Source organism: Amblyraja radiata, chromosome 39, assembly GCF_010909765.2.
Source record: "Amblyraja radiata isolate CabotCenter1 chromosome 39, sAmbRad1.1.pri, whole genome shotgun sequence".
NCBI lineage: Eukaryota > Metazoa > Chordata > Chondrichthyes > Rajiformes > Rajidae > Amblyraja > Amblyraja radiata.
This window is the reverse complement of record NC_045994.1, coordinates 11,646,089-11,667,332: the sequence shown is the minus strand read 5'-3', so window position 1 is coordinate 11,667,332 and position 21,244 is coordinate 11,646,089. Positions and strand designations below refer to the sequence as shown.

General features: G+C 49.9%; 1 protein-coding gene across 2 annotated transcripts in view; it reads left to right on the top strand.

Moving 5' to 3' along the window:
- LOC116967354 (probable JmjC domain-containing histone demethylation protein 2C) overlaps nucleotides 1-21,244 on the top strand; it is a 71,214-nt gene that overhangs the window by 6,951 nt on the left and 43,019 nt on the right. For both annotated transcript variants that reach the window (XM_033013863.1, XM_033013862.1), the window contains exons 2-3: nucleotides 16,158-16,284; nucleotides 18,356-18,487. In XM_033013863.1, coding sequence (XP_032869754.1) covers nucleotides 16,264-16,284; nucleotides 18,356-18,487 — 153 coding nt within the window. In that variant the 5' untranslated portion in view covers nucleotides 16,158-16,263. The remainder of the gene's footprint in view (nucleotides 1-16,157; nucleotides 16,285-18,355; nucleotides 18,488-21,244) is intronic.

The following is a 21,244-nucleotide window of genomic DNA, read 5'->3' as shown; positions in this document are numbered from 1 at the left end:
CTAGCCACAAGGGCCACATCTAACTCCCTCTTAAATATAGCCAATGAACTGGCCTCGACTACCCTCTGTGGCAGGGAGTTCCAGAGATTCACCACTCTCTGTGTGAAAAAAGTTCTTCTCATCTCGGTTTTAAAGGATTTCCCCTTATCCTTAAGCTGTGACCCCTTGCCCTAACAATAGATCGACACACAAAAGGCTGGAGTAACTCAGCGGGACAGGCAGCATTTCTGGAGAGAAGGAATGGGTGACTTTTCGGGTCGAGACCCTTCTTCAGATATTCGGTCTAAACCAGCACCTGCAGTTCCTTCCTATACAGCTAACAATGGCCTGTTTCCTTCATCATAGTGACCTTTTTGCCTGTCTTTGATTCATTGTTCTTTATCTCTCTGCATCATCGTCTATATCGCTCGTTTTCCCTTTCCCCTGAAGAAGGGTCTCGACCCGAAACTTCACCCATTCCTTCTCCCCAGCGATGCTGCCTGTCCCGATGAGTTACTCCACTTTTTGTGTCTATATTCGTAGTATTATGCCACATACATTGTATGTGCTGGGGCATTACACTGAATATCATCGCACCGTCACATATGTCCCATCGAAGGAAGATGGAGTAACTCAGCGGGACAGACAGAATTTCTGCAGAAAAGGTATAGGTGACGTTTCGGGTCAAGATCCTTCTCTGTCCCGCTGAGTTACTCCAGCATTTTGTGTCTGTCCGGTTTAAACCAGCATCTGCAGTTCCTCCCTAAACATTTTGCCTGCCCCATTGATAGTGTTGTTACAATCTATAGTTTGGAGATGCAGTTCAGAAGCGGGCTCTTCTCGGCTCACCGAGTCCGCGCCGACCAGCGATCCGCGCACACTAGCACCATCCTACACCCCAGGGATCATTTAGAATCTGTACCGATGATAATTAACCTACAAACCTGTTCGTCTTTGGAGTGTGGGAGGAAACCGGAGCACCCGGAGCAAACCCACACGGGTCACGGCAAGAACGTACAAACTCCACACCGACAGCACCCGTAGTCAGGATCGAACCTGGGTCATTGGAGCCGTGAGGCAATGACTCTCCCTCTGTGCTACTGTGCCACCCCAGATAATCTTGTCACTGTGAGATTTATTAATAGCATTTATTAAATCAGAACTTGGTATTGTGGAACTTGTGTGTCTGACCGGCAGAGGGGAATTATAATGCATTATAATGTAAGAATATTGGGCTTGGATATTGTACACCAGCACTGAAAGTTGGCGTGCAGGTACAGCAGGCTGTGAAGAAAGCTAGTGGAATGGAGTAAAGATGTTCTTCTGCAGTTGTATAGGGCTCTAGTGAGACCACATCTGGAGTATTGCGTGCAGTTTTGGTCTCTTAATTTGAGGAAGGACATCCTTGTGGTTGAGGCAGTGCAGCGTAGGTTCACGAGATTGATCCCAGGATTCCTCAACTGTCGTATGAGGAAACGTCATATGAGGAAAGATTGGGACTGTCATATGAGGAAAGATTGAAAAGACTAGGCTTGTATTCACTGGAGTTTAGAAGGATGAGGGGGAATTCTTATAGAAACGTATAAGATTATAAAAGGACTGGACAAGCTAGATGCAGGAAAATTTTTCCCAATGTTGGGCGAGTCCAGAACCAGGGGCCACAGTCTTAGAATAAAGGGGAGGCCATTTAAGACTGAGGTGAGAAAAAACGTTTTCACCCGGAGAGTTGTGAATTTGTGGAATTCCCTACCACAGAGGGCAGTGGAGGCCAAATCACTGGATGGATTTAAGAGAGAGTTAGATAGAGCTCTAGGGGTTAGTGGAATCAAGGCATATGGGGAGAAGGCAGGCACGGGTTATTGATTGGGGACGATCAGCCATGATCACAATGAATGGCGGTGCTGGCTCGAAGGGCCGAATGGTCTCTTCCTGCATCTATTTTCTATGTTTCTATGATATTGGCTATTGTGAACAGAGGGGTCACAGCCAGTCTTATCAGGTTTAGGTCTATTAGTGTCACAAGTACCGAGGTGGGAGAACCGTTCAAAAGCCCGTTAACAGAGAGGAAGATGCTGTTGCCGAGTCTGGTGGGTGCGATCTTTTAAACTTCAATTGTAACTGGGAAACGTTAACCTGTCGCATCCTGGCCATGGACATTCCAGACATCACACTTAAACGGGCAATGATGGGCAGCATGGTGGCACAGCGGTAGAGTTGTTGTCTTACAGCGCCAGGGGCCCAGGTTCGATCCTGACTACAGGTGCTCTCTGTACAGAGTTTGTTTGCGTTCTCCCCATGGCCACATTTTTTTCCCGGTGCTCCGGTTTCCTGCCCCACTCCAAAGACGTGCAGGTTTGTAGGATTATTGGCTTCTGTACATTCTAAATTGTTCTCAGTGTGTAGCGTTGTGCTATTGTTCGGGGTGATCGCTGGTCGGCATGGACTCGGTGGGCCGAAGGGCCTGTTTGTACACTTTATCGCTAAAGTAAAGCCTTTGCAAGGATGGTCCAGTCATTTCTCTGGAACCTGAAGGATTATCCCCAGTGTGGAGGGTCATGATAGTATGTGGCGTGATCGCTGGGCGGCATGGACTTGGTGGGCCGAAGGGCCTGTTTTCACGCTGTATCTCTAAAGCCTTTATGAGGATGGACCGGTCATTGCTCTGCTGTCTGAAGGAGTCACAATATTTCTCTGAACTCTCTCCCTGTGCAGATAAATTCCCCTGTGGGGAATGTTTTAAAGGATCAGGCTAGCTTGTTAGACGGAGGCAAGCCCGTAACCAATGCAATCTGGGATTACGTTCAGTCGAATTTGAGGGAAACGTGTATAAGAAGGAACCGCAGATGTTGGTTTAAACCGAAGATAGACAGAAAAAGCTGGAGTAACTCAGCGGGACAGGCAGCATCTCTGGAGAGAAGGAATGGGTGACGTTTCGGGTTGAGACCCTTCCTCAGACTCATGAGGGAAACATGTCGGGCTGTGGGAAAAGAGCAGGGAGGCAAGGCTAACCGGGCCTGACTGACACCTGGGCTTGCGAGACTGCTGCAAGGGGAAGGATTAGATCAAAGAGGTGCACATTTGCTAGAGTTTTGAAGAACAGCAGGGGCTTGAGTCGAAACATTCAACATGCTGACAAAGCTAGACAGATTGGATGTGAGGGGGCTGTTTCCCTGGGCGGAGAGTCCTGAAGAAAGCTTTGCTGTCTCCAGATACAGGATGTAACATTTCAATTTAATTTGGGAAGAGAAGAAATCTCTTCACACACCGAGTGCTGAGTCTCTGGGATTCACTGCTACAGAGGGCTGTGGAGGCCTTGGATATATTTAAGGAGACAGGTACAACTCTAGTCGCAGAAAGACAGGGCTTTAAAGTGAGAGGAGAAAGATTTAATCGGAACCTGAGGGGCAACCTTTTTGCACAAAGGGTGGTGGGTGTATGGAACGAGCTGCCAGAGGAGGTAGCTGAGGCAAGTATAACAACAATTAAAGGATGTGGGTGGTACGGTGGCATAGGGGTAGAGCTACTATCAGCCTTACAGCGCCAGAGATGGGTTCGATCCTGACTATGGGTGCTGTCTGTGCGGAGTTTGTACGTTCTCCTCGTGACCTGCGTGGGTTTTCTCCGAAGATCTTCGGTTTCCTCCCACACTCCAAAGATGAGACGTTCAGGTTTGTAGGTTAATTGGCTTAGTATCAATGTAAAATTGTCCCTAGTGTGTGTAGGATAGTGTTAGTGTGCGGGTGTCACTGGTTGGTGCGGGTGGGCCGAGGGACCTGTTTCTGTGCTGGACGGGTACATGGATTGAAAAGGATTAGAGGGATATGGGTCAAATGCGGGCTGATGGAATTGGTGTAGATTGGACATCTTGGTCAGCATAGGCACGTTGGGCCGAAGGGCCCGTCTCTGTGCTGTGTGACTCTATGACTCTAACTGTTCTATGGGGAGAGTGGGAATATTGGATTAAAATTGAAACATAGACAATAGGTGCAGGTGTAGACCATTTGGCCCTTCGAGCCAGCACCGCCATTCAATATGATCATGGCTGATCATCCAAAATCAGTTCCTGCTTTCTCCCCATATCCGACACACTAGGGCCTACAGGATTTCCATGCTGTATCTCTAAACTAAATTGTCTCCCACCCGATCCTCGATGACAATCTCTCCTTCCATCCATCGCCACGACCTCCCTTCTCCTCCGCCCTTCACCCTCCTCACACGGCACCTCCCGCCAGCTCGCTGCTTTGAAACCACGACCCTCTTCTCCGCTGCTCCTTCAGTGTTCATTTGTGGTTTTGAGGTTTTCTCCGGTAACGCTTCGCTTGAAAGAGACACCAACCTTGTGAGCAAACCTGTGCAGGAAGGAACTGCAGGCGCTGGTTTGCACCGAAGATAGACGCAAAATGCTGGAGTAACCCGACATCAGTCTGAAGAAGGGTCTCGACCCGAAACGTCACCCATTCGTTCTCTCCAGAGACGCTGCCTCACCCGCTGAGTTACTCCAGCTTTTTACGTCTACCTCCGAAACGTCACCTATTCCTTTTCTCCAGAGATGCTGCCTGTCCCACTGAGTCACTGCAGCATTCTGCGTCTATCTTTAGTGAGCAAACATCATTAGCTAGTCAGCTGTGAAGAAAATTAGTTGAGTTGCTGCCTTGCAGCGCCAGAGTCCCGGGTTCTATCCTGACTACGGGTGCTGTCTGTACGGGATATGTACGTTCTCCCTGTGAATTCTCTCCGGGTGCTCCGGTTTCCTCCCACACTCCAAAGACATACATGTTTGTCGGTTAATTGTCTTTGAATTTTTTGTTGTTGTAAAATTCGTCCATAGTGTGTAGGATAGCGTTAGTGTACGGGGAGATCGCTGGTCAGCACGGACTCAGTGGGCCGAAGGGCCTGTTTCCACGCAGTATATCTAAAGCCTAAAATTAACTTTAAGTGTTCTTTGGCTTCCTTGGTAATAGTGTCACTTTATAAATCAAGGGTCGTCTCTTTAAGACAGTGAATTAGTGCTTTTCTCCCGCAATGATTCATGAGTCTTTAGAACTCTTTTTTTCAAACGGCAGTGGTAGAAGTCTTTGAATATTTTTAGGTTAGTGGTACAGAGATTTATGATGAGTGAAAACTAAGAGTAGAGGCCGAGTTAGATAGATTCTTGATTAGTACAGGTTTCAGAAGTTATGGGGAAATGGGCAGGAGAATGGGGTTAAGAGGGAGAGATGGATGGTGGAGTAGACATGATGGGCCGAATGGCGTAATTCTACTATTCCTTCTGGCCTTATGAGTACCGGGGATATGCAGTTGAGACGACAATCAGATCATTTCTGACCTTCAGTTTAGTTTGGAGGGACAGCACGGAAACGGACCCTTCGGCCCATCAAGTCCATGCCAACCATTGATCACCCATCCATGCTGGTTCTGCTAGAACCAATTACTCTTCCACTCGCTACACTCTAGTGGCAAGTTTGCAGAGGCCAATTAGCCTATAAAACCGCGCGTCTCTGGAGGAAACCGGAGCACCACACAGTCACAGGGAGAACGTGCAAGCTCCTCACAGACAGCACCTGTAGTCGGGATCGAACCCGGGTCTCTGGCGCTGTGAGTCGGCAACTCGATCGCTGTGCCGCCCTGTCCTCTGCCCCAACGAAGGAGAAGTCTGCAGTTCCTATATTGGTCTCAGCAGTTACCTCAGAAGCAGACTGAAATCAGGTCAGCTTTGATCCTGAGGGACTGCCTATGGAAGAGGAGCAGATTTAACTGCAGCTACTGAAGGCTCTTGTACTGCAGAATACCTTCACCGCACACACAACCTGCAGCTGGTCAGGAATGCAACTCGGCACTATCTACGCATTAAAAATTAAAAACTCGACCACCTGTGACTCTCACATCCTAGAAACATAGAAACATAGAAATTAGGTGCAGGAGTAGGCCATTCGGCCCTTCGAGCCTGCACCGCCATTCAGTATGATCATGGCTGATCATCCAACTCAGTATCCCGTACCTGCCTTCTCTCCATACCCTCTGATCCCCTTAGCCACAAGGGCCACATCTAACTCCCTCTTAAATATAGCCAATGAGCTGGCCTCGACTACCCTCTGTGGCAGAGAGTTCCAGAGATTCACCACTCTCTGTGTGAAAAAAGTTATTCTCATCTCGGTTTTAAAGGATTTCCCCCTTATCCTTAAGCTGTGACCCCTTGTCCTGGACTTCCCCAACATCGGGAGCAATCTTCCTGCATCTAGCCTGTCCAACCCCTTAAGAATTTTGTAAGTTTCTATAAGATCCCCTCTCAATCTCCTAAATTCTAGAGAGTATAAACCAAGTCTATCCAGTCTTTCTTCATAAGACAGTCCTGACATCCCAGGAATCAGTCTGGTGAACCTTCTCTGCACTCCCTCTATGGCAATAATGTCCTTCCTCAGATTTGGAGACCAAAACTGTACGCAATAGACCAAAACTGTACGCAATCCTGTATTTAAAATCAATAAAAGGGTCATCCTTAAGGTTCCTACCATAGTAAGGTGGCACTGTGGTGCAGCGGTAGAGTTGCTGCCTTACAGCGCCAGAGACACTGGTTCGATTCTGACTACGGTTCTTGTCTGCACAGAGTTTGTACGTTCTCCCCATGACCTGCGTGGGTTTTCTCCGGGATCTCCAGGTCACTCCCCTACTGGAAAGACGTACAAGTCTGTAAGTTAATCGGCGTGGCACGATTGTAAATTGTTCCCGGGTTTGTGTGTGGGATAGTGTAAGTGTGTGGGGTTGGTTGGTCGGCATGGACTCGGTGGGCCGAAGGGCCTGTTTCCACGCTGTTCCTCTAAAGTAAATAAACTATAACTCTGACTGATGAAGGCCAATGTGTCTTCACTCCTAGACCCCTCTGCTCTACAACACTCCCCAGGGCCCTGCCATCCATTTGCCATCTGATTACTGATGATGGCATCTCTCTCGGGGGAGATGATCCTTCCGAGCTGTAAGACACTGAGAGATGTGTCACCTCCCACTGCAGCTGAGCCGTGAACTCGGGTGCTGTTCATTCCTGGCATCACATAGAAAATAGGTGCAGGAGGAGGCCATTCGGCCCTTCGAGCCAGCACCACCCATTGCTGGCAGCCTGTATACATTGTTCTCTCCAGCACTTTTCGGCGTCATGTTTCAACTCCTGCCCCAGCGTTACCCTTGCTGAGGAAGGAAGTGCTGGCTCTGGAGAGGGGCCCGGAGGAGGTTTACAAGAACGATCCCAGGAATGAGTGGGTTAACCTATGATGAGCGTTTGTCGGCACTGGGCCTGTACTCGCTGGAGTTTGAAAGAATGAGGGGGGACCTCATTGAAACGTACAGAATAGTGAAAGGCTTGGATAGAGAGAAGATGTTTCCACTTGTGCGAGAGTCTAGGACTAGAGGTCGTAGCCTCAGAATTAAAGGACGTTCTTTTAGGAAGATGAGCCGAAATCTCTTTAGACAGATGATGGTGAATCTGTGGAGTTCTTTGCCACAGAAGGCTGTGGAGGCCAAGTCAGTGGGCAGTTTTACGGCAGGGATAGATAGATTCTTGATTAGTACAGGTGTCGGGGGTTATGGGGAGAAGGCAGGAGAATGGGGTTAGGAGGGAGAGATAGATCAGCCATGATTGAATGATGGAGTAGACTTGATGGGCCGAATGGCTTAATTCTGCTCCTATCACTTATGAGTTGTGGCGAGAGTTCTGACTGCACTCACCCAGAGAGGGTGACACAGTACTTGGTCGCAGGGAATTCCTGCATTCCATGGTGCATGGTGCACTGCATGAGTGCTCTTGTTATTCGCATGCCTCTTCAGTACACACCCAGCGACCTCTCCCTGCAATACAGGTCCGACCCGGTTCCATGCATTTTTCTTTCCCAACTTCTTTTGTGTGTCTGACTCGGAGCAGTTGTAAATCAAACAATGTGTGGCGGCAGGTGGCTCTGTGGTAGAGTTGCTGCCTCACAGCGCCAGCGACAAGTTCAAGTTCAAGTGAGTTTATTGTCATGTGTCCCTGTATAGGACAATGAAATTCTTGCTTTGCTTAAGAACACAGAAAATAGTAGGCATTTACTACAAAACAGATCAGTGTGTCCATATACCATGATATAAATATATACACACATGAATAAATAAACTGGTAAAGTGCAAATAACAGAAAGTGGTTGTTAATAATCAGAGTTTTGTCCGAGCCAGGTTTAATAGCCTGATGGCTGAGGGGAAGTAGCTATTCCTGAACCTGGTTGTTGCAGTCTTCAGGCTCCTGTACCTTCTACCTGAAGGTAGCAGGGAGATGAGTGTGTGGCCAGGATGGTGTGGGTCTTTGATGATACTGCCAGCCTTTTTGAGGCAGCGACTGCGATGAATCCCCTCGATGGAAGGAAGGTCAGAGCCCGGGATCGATCCCGACTATGGGAGCTGTCTGTGCGGAGTTTGTATGTTCTCTCCGTGACCTGCATGGGTTTTACTCCCACACTCAAAAGACGTAAAGGTTTGAAGGCTAATTGTCTTTGTGTAATTGCAAATTGTCCGTAGTGTGTGTGGAGTGTAAAGGGCCTGTCCCACTTACGTGTCCTTGGCACGCAAATTACGCAACCTCGTTGTCGCATTGAGGCACACGGGCATCGTGTGGCCGCGCGGGGCCGGTCCCACTGAGAAGCGCGGAGGGGTATGGAGTTGTGCGAGACATCGCGCGGGGCTCCTAAATTTTTGTAGCGAACGAAATCTTTGCACGCCAACGGCCTGTCGCGTAACTGACGGCCAAAGTGGGACAGGCCCAAGACCCTGGCGCGACGCAACATAATAATAATAATAATAAATTTTATTTATGGGCGCCTTTCAAGAGTCTTAAGGACACCTTACAAAAATTGAGCATGTAGAGGAAAAACATGTAAGGGGAATGAAATAAATAGTAGAGACATGACTAGTACACAAAGTAAAGACAGAATTCAATTCAAAACACAATATGAGGCAATTAATGCACAGATGAAAAGGGAGGGGGACGTGGGGACACGGAATTGCGGATCAGTTGGGGGAGGGAGTTCCAGAGCCTGGGAGCTGCCCTGGAGAAGGCTCTGTCCCCAAAACTGCGGAGGTTGGACTTGTGGATGGAGAGGAGACCGGCTGATGTGGATCTGAGGGACCGTGAGGGTTGGTAGGGGGAGAGGAGGTCAGTGAGATATGGGGGGGCCAGATGGTGGAGGGCTTTGTAGGTGAGGACCAGGATTTTGTAGGTGATCCGGTGGGAGATGGGAAGCCAGTGAAGTTTTTTGAGGACTGGAGTGATGTGATGCCAGGATTTGGTGTGGGTGATGAGTCGGGCGGCTGCGTTCTGGACCAGTTGGAGTCGGTTGATGGAGGTGGAGCTGATGCCAAGGAGAAGTGAGTTGCAATAGTCCAGTCGGGAGGAGATGAAGGCATGGATGAGTCTTTCAGCAGCAGGCAGTGTGAGAGAGGGTCTGAGTTGAAGGTGAGTTGAAGGTCTGAGTTGAAGTTGAAGTTCTGAGTTGAAGGTGAGAACATCTCACCTTCAACAGCAGCAGAAGCAGGCAAACGATCGCCGAGCTCGGCCTGGGGCTCACGGCCGTTGCGGTCCGGATCCGCCCCCACTTCTACTCCCAGAGCGTGGCCAAGAAAATTGAAGATAGACACAAAATGCAGGAGTAACTCAGCGGGACCGGCAGCATCTCTGGAGAGAAGGAATAGGTCGGAACCCATCTTCAGACTGAAAGATGAAGATGGGGGAGGATCTGGAGGCCAGAACAAATCAGATCCGGCATCAGATGACCTCAGGAGAGGTGGAGCCCACAATGGGCCATTGTTGGCTGGGGACGATGTGCTAACGAAAGGGATACTAGGAAGCGAACAGTGGAACTAGTAGGATGACTAGGGTGGGGGAGTGGAGGGGGAAGGAGGGAATGCAGGAGTTGCTTGAAATGAGAGAAATCAACGTTCATGCCGCTGGGGTGTAAGTTGCCCAAGCGAAATATAAGATGCGGTTTCTCCAGTTTATGTGTGGCCTTGCTCTGCCAGTGGAGGAGGCCCAGGGCAGAGAGGTCAGTGTGGGAATGGACTGGTCTAATATTCCTGAAGATGGACAGTGGATCATTGTTAGGTGATACATCAAAGTTGTATTGTATACGTGTTTAAGAAAGAACTGCAGATGCTGGAAAAACGGAGGTAGACAAAAAATGCTGGAGAAACTTGGTGGGTGAGGCAGCATCTGTGGAGAGGTTCTATGGAATAGTTTTGGGTGGAGACCCTTCTTCAGACTTGTCTACCTTAAAGTTGTATTGTAGATAAGGTGAGTTGTGTTTACCACAGCACTTTCCTCGATGGGATCCAAGTTACTTTGTTGCGGCAATTAGATGAATATTTGTCGAGTTTGGCCAAGGTTCACTTACTCCCACTGTAAGAACAAGGTGATCTTCCAGTTCAATGCATTTATTTTTTTTGTCAACGACGTGCTTCCAGAATCTCTGCAGCTCGCCTGCTATGTTTCACGTTTAGTTTAGTTTAGAGACACAGCACGGAAACAGGCCCTTCGGCCCAACAGGTCCGTGCTGACCAGCATATTAACACCATCCTACACCCACTAGGGACAATTATTACTGTACTTATTCCCTGTGACCACGTAGGTTTTCTCCGGGTGCCCTGGTTTCCAACGACATACAGGTTTGTGGGTTAACTGGCTACGCTGAATTGTAAAATTGTCCCTTGTGTTGTAGGAGAGGGCTAGTAATTGCTGATCGGTGGGCCGAAGGGCCTGTTTCCACACTGTGTCTCTAAAGTATAAAGGTTGCCTCTGGCATGGTGGAACGTGTGTCCTCTGGAGCAGAAATCTCTGATCGCTTGACTTACCTCCTGACTTTAGTTTAGTTTAGAGATACAGCTCAGAAACAGGCCCTTCAGCCAACTGAGTCCACACCGACCAGCATCCTCCGCACACTAATGCCCCTGTCCCACTTAGGAAACCTGAACGGAAACCTCTGGAGACCTTGCGCCCCACCCAAGGTTTCCGTGCGGTTCCCGGAGGTTTTTGTCAGTCTCCCTACCTGCTTCCACTACCTGCAACCTCCGGCAACCACCTGCAACCTCCGGGAACCGCACGGAAACCTTGGGTGGGGCGCAAAGTCTCCAGAGGTTTCCGTTCAGGTTTCCTAAGTGGGACAGGGGACTATCTTACACACACCAGGGAACAATTTACAATTATACCAAAGCCAATTAGCCTATAAACCTGTAGGTCTTTGGAGTTTGGGAGGAAACCGGAGCACCCGGAGAAAACCCACGTGGGTCACGGTGAGAACATACAAACTTTGCACAAACAGCACAACCCCGGGTCTCTGGCGCTGTGAGGCTGCAACTCTACCGCTGCGCCACCTTAACATGGGAGGTAAATGGTGTAAATCTGGACAACGTTACCTATCATGCTGAGGGCAGCAAAGCGAGCCGAGGCTGGGATCGAACCCGTGACAGTGGTTGGTGCCTTTGCCAAGTGTGCAACCATGGAGGAAATGTGAGAGAGGGGGGGGGGGGAATAATCTTGGCCAAAAAAATCCCACACAGAGGAAGCGAGGATCCAAGTCACCCCTTCCTCACGAACTTAAAAAAACCCACTGGTAAACGGTACCATCGAGCGACGTGCGTGGTGGGGGGGAAAGCCCAAAAGTGACCTTAAAAGCCTCAGGAGTTGGGTAAAACAAAAACCCCCTGTCCACATGAAGCTCGACGTCTGAAGGGGATGGGAATTGGCTGTTGCATGCGCCAGAATCTGAATGGTTGCCAAGGTGACTGGGCATTGGGCCGACAATTTTCCAGCGTGTTGGCTGCGGTCTCAGAATGACTGCCCTGTCTTGCCCCTTGGAATCAAAACCTTTTCTACTCAAACGCTGCAAAGCTACACAAGGGGCAGACAGAGAGAGAGAGTAGAGACTGCGTGAGAAGGGTTTTTTTCCTTTGTTTTTGTGTGTGTGTGAAGAATGCAACACAGTGGTAGGAAACGTTAAAAAAAAAAGACCAGCACTTCTTTTAAAGGACTTTATTTTAGTTTTAATGCACATTTGCATAGAATCAGGATTCCCGAAGCCTTGGCTTCCTGTTCCGAACCTGGGCCTTGTGTTTGCACTGAAGCCTATTTCTTTCACCCTGTTAATGAAGATGACTTCACTGGCTTCCAGAAACTCACCCCCTCTCTCCCTCCCCCCCTCTCTCCCCCCCCCCCCCCCCCCCCTCTCTCCCTCCCCCCCTCTCTCCCTCCCCCTCTCTCCCCCCTCCCTCTCTCCCTCCCCCCCCCCTCTCTCCCTCCCCCCCTCTCTCCCTCCCCCCTCTCTCCCTCCCCCCCTCTCTCCCTCCCCCTCTCTCCTCTCCTCCTCTCTCTCCCTCTCTCTCTCTCCCTCCCCTCTCTCTCCCTCCCCTCTCTCTCCCTCCCCTCTCTCTCCCTCTCCCTCTCTCCCTCCCCTCCCTCTCCCTCCCCTCTCTCTCCCTCCCCTCTCTCTCCCTCCCCTCTCTCCCTCCCCCCTCTCTCCCTCCCCCTCTCTCCCCCCCCCTCTCTCTCTCTCACACCCACTCTCTCCCCCCACTCTCTCTCCCTCTCTCCCCCTCTCTCCCCCTCTCTCTCCCTCTCCCCCCTCCTCTCCCTCTCCCTCTCTCTCTACCTCTCCCTCTCTCTCCCTCTCCCTCTCTCTCCCTTTCTCTCTCTCTCCCCCTCTCTCTCTCCCCCCCCCCCTCCCTCCCCCCCCCCCCCCCCCCCCCTCCCCCCCTCCCTCCCCCTCTCTCCCTCCCCCCCTCCCCCCTCCCCCTCTCCCCCCCCCCCTCTTCCTCCCTCCCCCTCCCCCTCCTCCCCCTCCCCCCCCCCTCTCTCCCTCCCCCCCCTCTCCCCCTCCCCCTCTCTCCCTTTCTCTCCCCCTCTCTCTCCCCCCCCCTCTCTCCCCCTCTCTCCCCCTCTCTCTCCCTCTCTCTCCCCTCTCTCTCCCCTCTCCCTTCTCTCTCCCTCCCCTCCCTCCTCCCCTCCTCTCCCCTCCCCCCCTCCCTCTCGTCTCCCTTCCCCCCTCTCTCCTCCTCCCTCCCTCTCTCCCCCCCCCCTCTCTCTCCCTCCCCCCCCTCTCTCTCCCTCCCCCCCGCTCTCCCTACCCCCCTCTCTCTCCCTCCCCCCCTCTCTCTCCCTCCCCCCCTCTCTCTCCCTCCCCCTCTCTCTCCCTCCCCCCCTCTCTCTCCCTCCCCCCCTCTCTCCCTCCCCCTCCCACCATCTCTTCCCCCCTCTCTCCCTCTCCCCTGTCTTTCTGTGCTCTTTCACCCCTCCTCTCCCCCACCACGCCCCCCCCCCCCCCCCCCACCCCCACCTTCTTCCTCGTTTCTTACATCTGCCATCGTTCTCGACAGAACTCTTTTAAAACAAAATCCCCGTTCCAAAAATATACGCCGCTCGCCAGCATCTTCAAATGTTTGTTTTCCTCCTGGGAGTTTTCCTTCCCCGCAGAGCAGCAGCTTGGTGTCGGAGCACGGGTCCCTGGGTGGAACGCAGAGTGGAAATAGTCGAGGATAGAATCGTCCATTAGATGCAGAATAATTCTGCTGCTCCTCTTGCTGCCAGAGTTATTAACCATTCCTGACCGCCCCTGAAATGGGAACACAAACTGGTGCGATCACACACCAGCGTCTGTGAAGAGGGAACCAGTTAACTCTCTGGACCTGTGACCTCATACAATGTGCGTGCTGACCATTTACGGGGGGACACGATGGCACACCGGTAGAGTCGCTGCCTTACAGCGCCGGAGTCCCGGGTTCGATCCTGGCTACGGGTGCTGTCTGCTCGGAGTTTGTCCGTTCTCCCCGTGACCTGCGTGGGTCTTCCCCGGGTGCTCCGGTGTCCTCCCACACTCCAGAGACGGACAGTTTTGTAGGTTAATTGGCTTTGGTAAAGATTGTAAATTGTCCCTGGTGTGTGCAGGATAGTGCCAGTGTGCGGGGATCGCTGGTCAGCGCAGACTCGGTGGGCCTGTTTCCACACTATCTCTCAACTAAACAAAAATAAATAAGTGGTTAATACTCATTAATTCCCTCGTAATACTCGTTAATACCCCCCCCCCCCCCCCCCCAACACCCAGCAGGCTCTTAAACTATATTGACTATTCTTCAAACTTGTCACAATCTGCAACTCCTCAAATTTGTCTAAAGGGCCTGTCCCACTTTCACGACCTAATTCAAGTTCAAGTGAGTTTATTGTCATGTGTCCCTGATAGGACAATGAAATTCTTGCTTTGCTTCAGCACAACAGAACATAGTCGGCATTGACTACAAAACACATGAATAAATAACTGATAAAGTGCAAATAACAGATAATGGGTTATTAATGTTCAGAGTTTTGTCCGAGCCAGGTTTAATAGCCTGATGGCTATTCCTGAACCTGTTATTCTCTGTGGGGAACTAGCTATTCACCACCTTTTTTACTCGTGGACATTTTCCATCAGGCTAGAAAAACGTCCCGACCTACTTGATGCCACGAGTACCTACGACTAGCATCACAACCTCGTGACGGCCATGCTGCGAGTATGAGTCAAGGGCAAACTCGGCAGAGGTCGTGAATTAGGTCGTGAAAGTGGGACAGGCCCTTAAGAAGGAACTGCAGATGCTGGTTTAAACCGAAGATGGGCACAAAATGCTGGAGTAACTCAGAGGGACAGGTAGCATCTCTGGAGAGAAGGAATGGGTGACGTTTTGACCCTTCAGACTGATGTCAGGGGAGTGGGCAGTACGGAGACAGTAAGACTGGCCGGAGAACTGGGAAGGGGGAGGGGATGGAGAGAGAGGGAAAGCAAGGGTTACATTGTAAGGGAGGTCAGCGAAATATGAGGTGCTGTTCCTCCAATTTGCGCTGGGTCTCACTGACGATGGAGGAGGCCCAGGACTGGCCAGTTTGGGTCTCGACCCTAAACGTCACCCATTCCTTCTCTCCAGAGATGCTGCCTGTCCGGCTGAGTTACTCCAGCTTTTTGTGTGTGTTACCTTCATGAATCCTGCTGGAGGAACTCAATGGGTCAGGCAGCATCCATGGATGGGTGACAGTTCAGAATGGGGCCCTTCTTCAGACTGAAACAACCCAAAAAGCCCCCATCCATGTTCTCCAGAGATGTTGCCTGACGGCCCGCTGAGTTACTCCAGCACTTTGTGTCTTTTTTTAAAAATCAATGTCCCTTCTAGGTCATGTGCTACAGAAACCATAGGCTCCAAAACCTTCTGGAACTGCACGTCATCGACAAAGATTGTGTTATCCGCATCACCATTGTTACCTGATCTGCCCTTGGTGTTCTTAGCATGCTAATGCCTCTACTTCCTTTGATGGTTTAGGAAGTTTAGCGTGTCCCCAGCAACTATCACCAACCTCCACAGATGCGCCATAGAAATCATTTTGTCGGGATGCTTTACAGCATGGTTTGGGAACGGCTCCATCCTAGTAATATAATAACTAATATCCACACCCCATGCCAAGGTCATAAGGAATCGGAGAAGAATTAGGCCATTTGGCCCATCAAGTCTCCATTCAATCATGGCTGATCTATCTCTCCCTCCAAACCCCATTCTCCTGCCTTCTCCACATTTATCGCAGTCGCTGCCTCAAAAAGGCTGGCAGTATCATCAAAGACCCACACCATCCTGGCCACACACTCATCTTCCTGCTACCTTCAGGTAGAAGGTACAGGAGCCTGAAGACTGCAACAACCAGGTTCAGGAATAGCTACTTCCCCACAGCCATCAGGCTATTAAACCTGGCTCGGACAAAACTCTGATTATTAATAACCCATTATCTGTTATTTGCACTTTATCAGTTTATTTATTCATGTGTGTATATATTTACATTATGGTATATGGACACACTTATCTGCTTTGTAGTTAATGCCTACTATGTTCTGTGTGCTGAAGCAAAGCAAGAATTTGATTGTCCTATCAGGGACACATGACAATAAACTCACTTGAACTTGAACCTCTGACAGCCACTGTTTGTTTTACACGCATGTTGTCCTCACCTGCAACCGGTTGTGTTTGCTGGGACTGAAGGTGAGATGGTGGGTCTGGATGTCAGCAGACCTACACTTTGGGCTGGCTGGCTGGCGAGCGCACACACTCATCGGGGAGGACGCGTTATTCCGAGGTTGCAGTCAACGTTTCGTCTGCTCTCTCCCCAGGGTGACACCAGAGACGCCGGTGAAGGGAACTCGGGGAGTCGGAGAGGTAGTTCCACGGAGCGGTCGCGGCGAATGCTCGGACCCTGCGCCCAGTCTCTGCAGTAGCATGATCGTTGTGAACGACAAGGTGGGAGCACTGTGACGTTAGCCGCTGTTCAGTGGGAAGCACGATCCCATCTCTGAGTCACTTCTCCGCTTTCTCATTCCAGTATGTTAGCACTTTTAGTTCAGTTCAGTTCAGTTTAGAGACACAGCGCGGAAACAGGCCCTTCGGCCCACCGAGTCCATGCCGACCAGCGACGACCCATTCACACACTAGTTTAGTTCAGAGATGTAATGCGGAAACAGGCCCTTCGGCCCACCGAGTCCATGCCGACCAGCGATGACCCTTTCACACACTAGTTTAGTTCAGAGATGCAACGCGGAAACAGGCCCTTCGGCCCACCAGGTCCGTGCTGACCAGCGATCACCATCCTACACACACACTAGGAACAATTTTACATTCATACATTTATATCAAGCCAATTTAACCTGCAAACCTGTACGTCTTTGGAATGTGGGAGAAAACCCACACAGGTCACGGGGAAAACGTACAAACTCCGTACAGACAAGCACCCGTGGTCAGGATTGAACCCGGGACTCTGGCGCTGTGAGGCAGCAACGTTACCGCTGCGCCTCCGTGCCAGCCCTTGTCGTCTTTCAGACGTAAATTCCATCTGCTATTTGCCTATAAAATATTCCTTTGTTTTTAGTTTTGGTTACTTTAGCATAGATACAGCACGGGATCTGGCCCTTCGGCCCACCGAGTCTGCGTCCACCAGCGATCCCCGCACACTAACGCCATGTTTTCAAGAGAGAGTTAGATTTATCACTTGGGGTTAAAGGAATCAAGGGATATGGGGAGAAATCAGGAATGGGATATTGATTTTAGATGACCAACCCTGATCATATTAATAATAATAATGGATGGGATTTATGTAGCGCCTTTCTAATACTCAAGGCGCTTTACATCGCATTATTCATTCACTCCTCAGTCACACTCGGTGGTGGTAAGCTACTTCTGTAGCCACAGCTGCCCTGGGGCAGACTGACGGAAGCGTGGCTGCCAATCTGCGCCTACGGCCCCTCCGACCACCACCAATCACTCACACACATTCACACACAGGCAAAGGTGGGTGAAGTGTCTTGCCCAAGGACACAACGACAGTATGCACTCCAAGCGGGATTCGAACCGACTACCTTCCGGTTGCCAGTCTACTCCTGCCAGCCAACCGAATGGCCTACTCCTGCACCTGTTTTTCTATGTTTCTCTCCTACACACACTAGGGACAATTTACAATTATACCAAGCCAATTAACCTGCAAACCTGTAAGTATATGTTGGTTTACTGTTATTGCCACGTGAAATGAGATACAGTAAAAAGCTTTGTTTGTGCGCGATCCAGTCAAACCCTACCATACTTGAGTACAATCAAGCCATGCATAAGTACAACAGGTGCTGTCAGTGGAAAAATACCAGGGAGCAGAATATAGTGTTACAGCGTTATGGTGTTACAGTAATGGAGAAAGGACTGATTAAATCAAGGACATGTCCGCAATAAGGTAGACTGCTAGTTTATGAGAGAATTACTCATTAGTCTGATAATGGGACATTTTGGAGTGAAGATTTCTTCCCCAGTCTCCAGGGTTGAGATTTTTTCCTGGAGCAACCTGGAGCAGATTATCCCATGAAGTAGAAATCCATTTACTTTGGACTTTAGAGATACAGTGTGGATACAGGCTCCTCAGCCCACCGGGTCCACGTCAACCAGCGATCACATTGTACACTAACACCATCCTATACACACTCGGGACAATTTACAACTTGCCGAAGCCAATTAACCCACAAGCTTAGTACGTCTTTGGAGTGTGGAAGAAAACCGGAGAAAACCCACACGGCCGCGGGGAGAACGTACAAACTCTGCACAGACAAGCACCCGTAGTCGGGATCGAACCCGGGTCTCTGGCGCTGTGAGGCAGCAACTCTACCGCTGTGCCACCGTGTCACCCCGAGGATTGCAGCTCCCCTTATTGGGAGGCGAACTTTGTAGAGGCCTCCATATCTTGTGCCGCCTAGTTTTTGTTTCTGTACGAGAGGGGGATGAGAGAGATAAATATTTGCAACAGAATATTGACTGGAGTATGTGTCCTTGTGTCCAGATTCCTGACGCTCGCAACGTGGAGCCTACACTGATTCAGGGGAGCGTGCTTGGAGATGAGGGCCCCTCGCCATGTGATGGGTGCGGCACCTACAGGCCAACGTCCCATCGAGTAAACCAAGCCGACAGCCACGTGAGTGTCCCTGGCTGCTATCTCTGGTCATTCCTCCTTCATTGCATCCTCTCCCTAACATAGAGCCTTTGTGCCATAAGGCGCGGAGATAATCCCAACATGCCCCCAAGCGACTAACCCGCCAACGAAACCCAACACGGACACAAAATGCTGGAGTAACTCAACGGGACAGGCAGCATCTCTGGAGAGAAGGAATGGAGTGATGTTTCGGGTCGAGACCCTCTTCCTCCCTACACATGTCGACTAAACATAGTTTTGTTTAGTTTATTATTGTCACGTGTACTGAGGTAAAAAAAACGTGAAAGTTTGCTTGCTGTCCAGTCAAAGAAAATACTGCCCAGTCAATACAATCATGCTGTCCACACTGCACAGATAGCAGATACACCATTTAGTGCACGATATAACATTGAAGTCCGATTGAAATCCAATTGAAGATAGATTAAAGGTATCCAATTAGGTAAATGGGAGGTCAGGACTCGAGTTGAAGAGTTGACGCTTCAGTTCACTGATAACTACAGGCGGCACGATGGCAGAGCAGTAGAGCCACTGCCTTACAGGTTTAGAGGGTCTAGGCAGGTGGGAGTAGTGTAGATGGAGCATCTTAGTCAGCAGGGGCAAGTTGGGCCGAAGGGCCTGTTGTAGGGCTCGATGACTCTAAAGGTAAACAAAATAGTGATTAAAAAAATAAACCGCAGATGCCGGAAACCTTCAGCAAAGCGCAAAGTGCTGGAGGAATGATCAGCCATGATCACAGTGAATGGCGGTGCTGGCTCGAAGGGCCGAAAGGCCTACTCCTGCACCTATTGTCTATTGAATTCAGCAGGTCAAGCAGCATCTCCAGAACACGGGGTCACAGTTTAAGGATAAGGGGGAAATCTTTTAGGACCGAGATGAGGAAAAACAGTGGTGAATCTGTGGAATTCTCTGCCACTGAAGGTAGTTGAGGCCAGTTCATTGGCTATATTTAAGTGGGTGTTAGATGTGGCCCTTGTGGCTAAAGGGATCAGGAGGTATGGAGAGAAGGCAGGTACAGGATACTGAGTTGGATGATCAGCCATGATCATATTGAATGGCGGTGCAGGCTCAAAGGGCCGAATGGCCTACTCCTGCACCTATTTTCTATGTTTCTATCTGTGGGGGGAATAGACAGGTAACATTTTGGGTCGGGATCCTTCTGCTGTGATTGTAAAATAAATGTTTATTTCTTAGTGCAACGTTTAATTGGTGTAATTATAAAGGACCTGGGCGACACTTCTCGTGGAGTAATGTGCTCGCTCTTGGTCTCGTTGCCTGAGAGAGGATACACTTGACAGGGAGAGAGTGTAGCAAAGATTCACAAAATTGTATCCCAGGTTGGTGCGTTTGCATGATGAGAGATTAATGAGGCCAAGCACATGATTCTCCAGAGTTCAGTTAAATGAGTGGTGATCTCATTGAAGCACGCAGAACTCTTACACGGTTCAACAGGGAATATGTGTCTCTCGATTGCGGAGTTACCATGGTTAACAGTCTCAAAATACGAGCTGGGCCTTTTAGGAATAAGACGAGAGATTTCTTCACAGATGGAGTGGCAAAAACAGTTTTGGAAATACCGCACGGAAACACGCCCTTCGGCCCATCGAATCCACGGCAACCAGCGATCCCCGCACACTAACACTATCCTACATAATAGGGATCATGACAGAAGCCTCCTGGTGGCGATCCCTGGAGTCGACGCCACATCGGGCGCCAATTCTGTCAACATGTTGGACAAGGACAGAAGCCAACAACGAGCTACATCTTCTGACACATGAGCGAACTAACACAATAGGGATAATTTACATTTATACCAAGCCAGTTTTCCTACACATCTGCGGCTGGTAAATCTGCTGAGAGGTCGTTAGTTGGGATTCAGTTTTGACCCATTGAGCCTGTCCAGATCTTTCATGGAGCTGCCCAATTGATCCCGTTGGCCAGAACCCAATAAATGATTTCTCATTCACTATTTATACAATTCGCTTGTTCTATAGCCACCACTCCCTTGGACATTGTTATCCCAGCTCACACTAGCTTTATACATGGGCGGCACGGTGGTACAGCGGTAGAGTTGCTGCCTTACAGCGCCAGAGACACGGGTTCGATCCTGACTACGGGTGCTGTCTGTGCGGAGTTTGTATGTTCTCCACGTGACCGCATGGGCTCCAGTTTCCTCCCGCACTCCAAAAACGTACAGGTTGGTAGTTTAATTGGCTTCGGTAACATTGTAAAATTGTCCCCAATGTGTAGGATAATGTTAGTGTCCAGGGAACGCTGGACAAAATGGACTCATTGGGCGGGAGGGCCTGTTTCCGCGCTGTATTTCTAAAGTCTAAATCCTTCCAATAATATTTATTCCATTTCAGAGCATAAATATTGAAGTGGTTTTTGTTTTAGTCACCACTCCCTATCTTTACAATTTCCTCCAGCCCCCCAGTGATGTTTATGGTATATCTGATCTATTTGGATAGCAGGCAAAGCAAAGCTTTTCACTGTACCTCAGTACATGTGGTGATAATAATAAACCTAAACTGGCCATGATTTCTGGGCCCCAATCCTGACCTCTGGGTCATACCTGACTTTTCGCATTGACGGCCTTCCCTTTTCTCTAAAATTCCCCTCCTCTGGCTTCACTGCCTCTCTCCCGCTACCCTCCTGAAACATGGTTTCTTCGAATCTGACCGCTATCTTTCCATCCTGTATCTCGCCTTCCCCTTTTCCCCCTCTCTCGCGTTGGTTTTT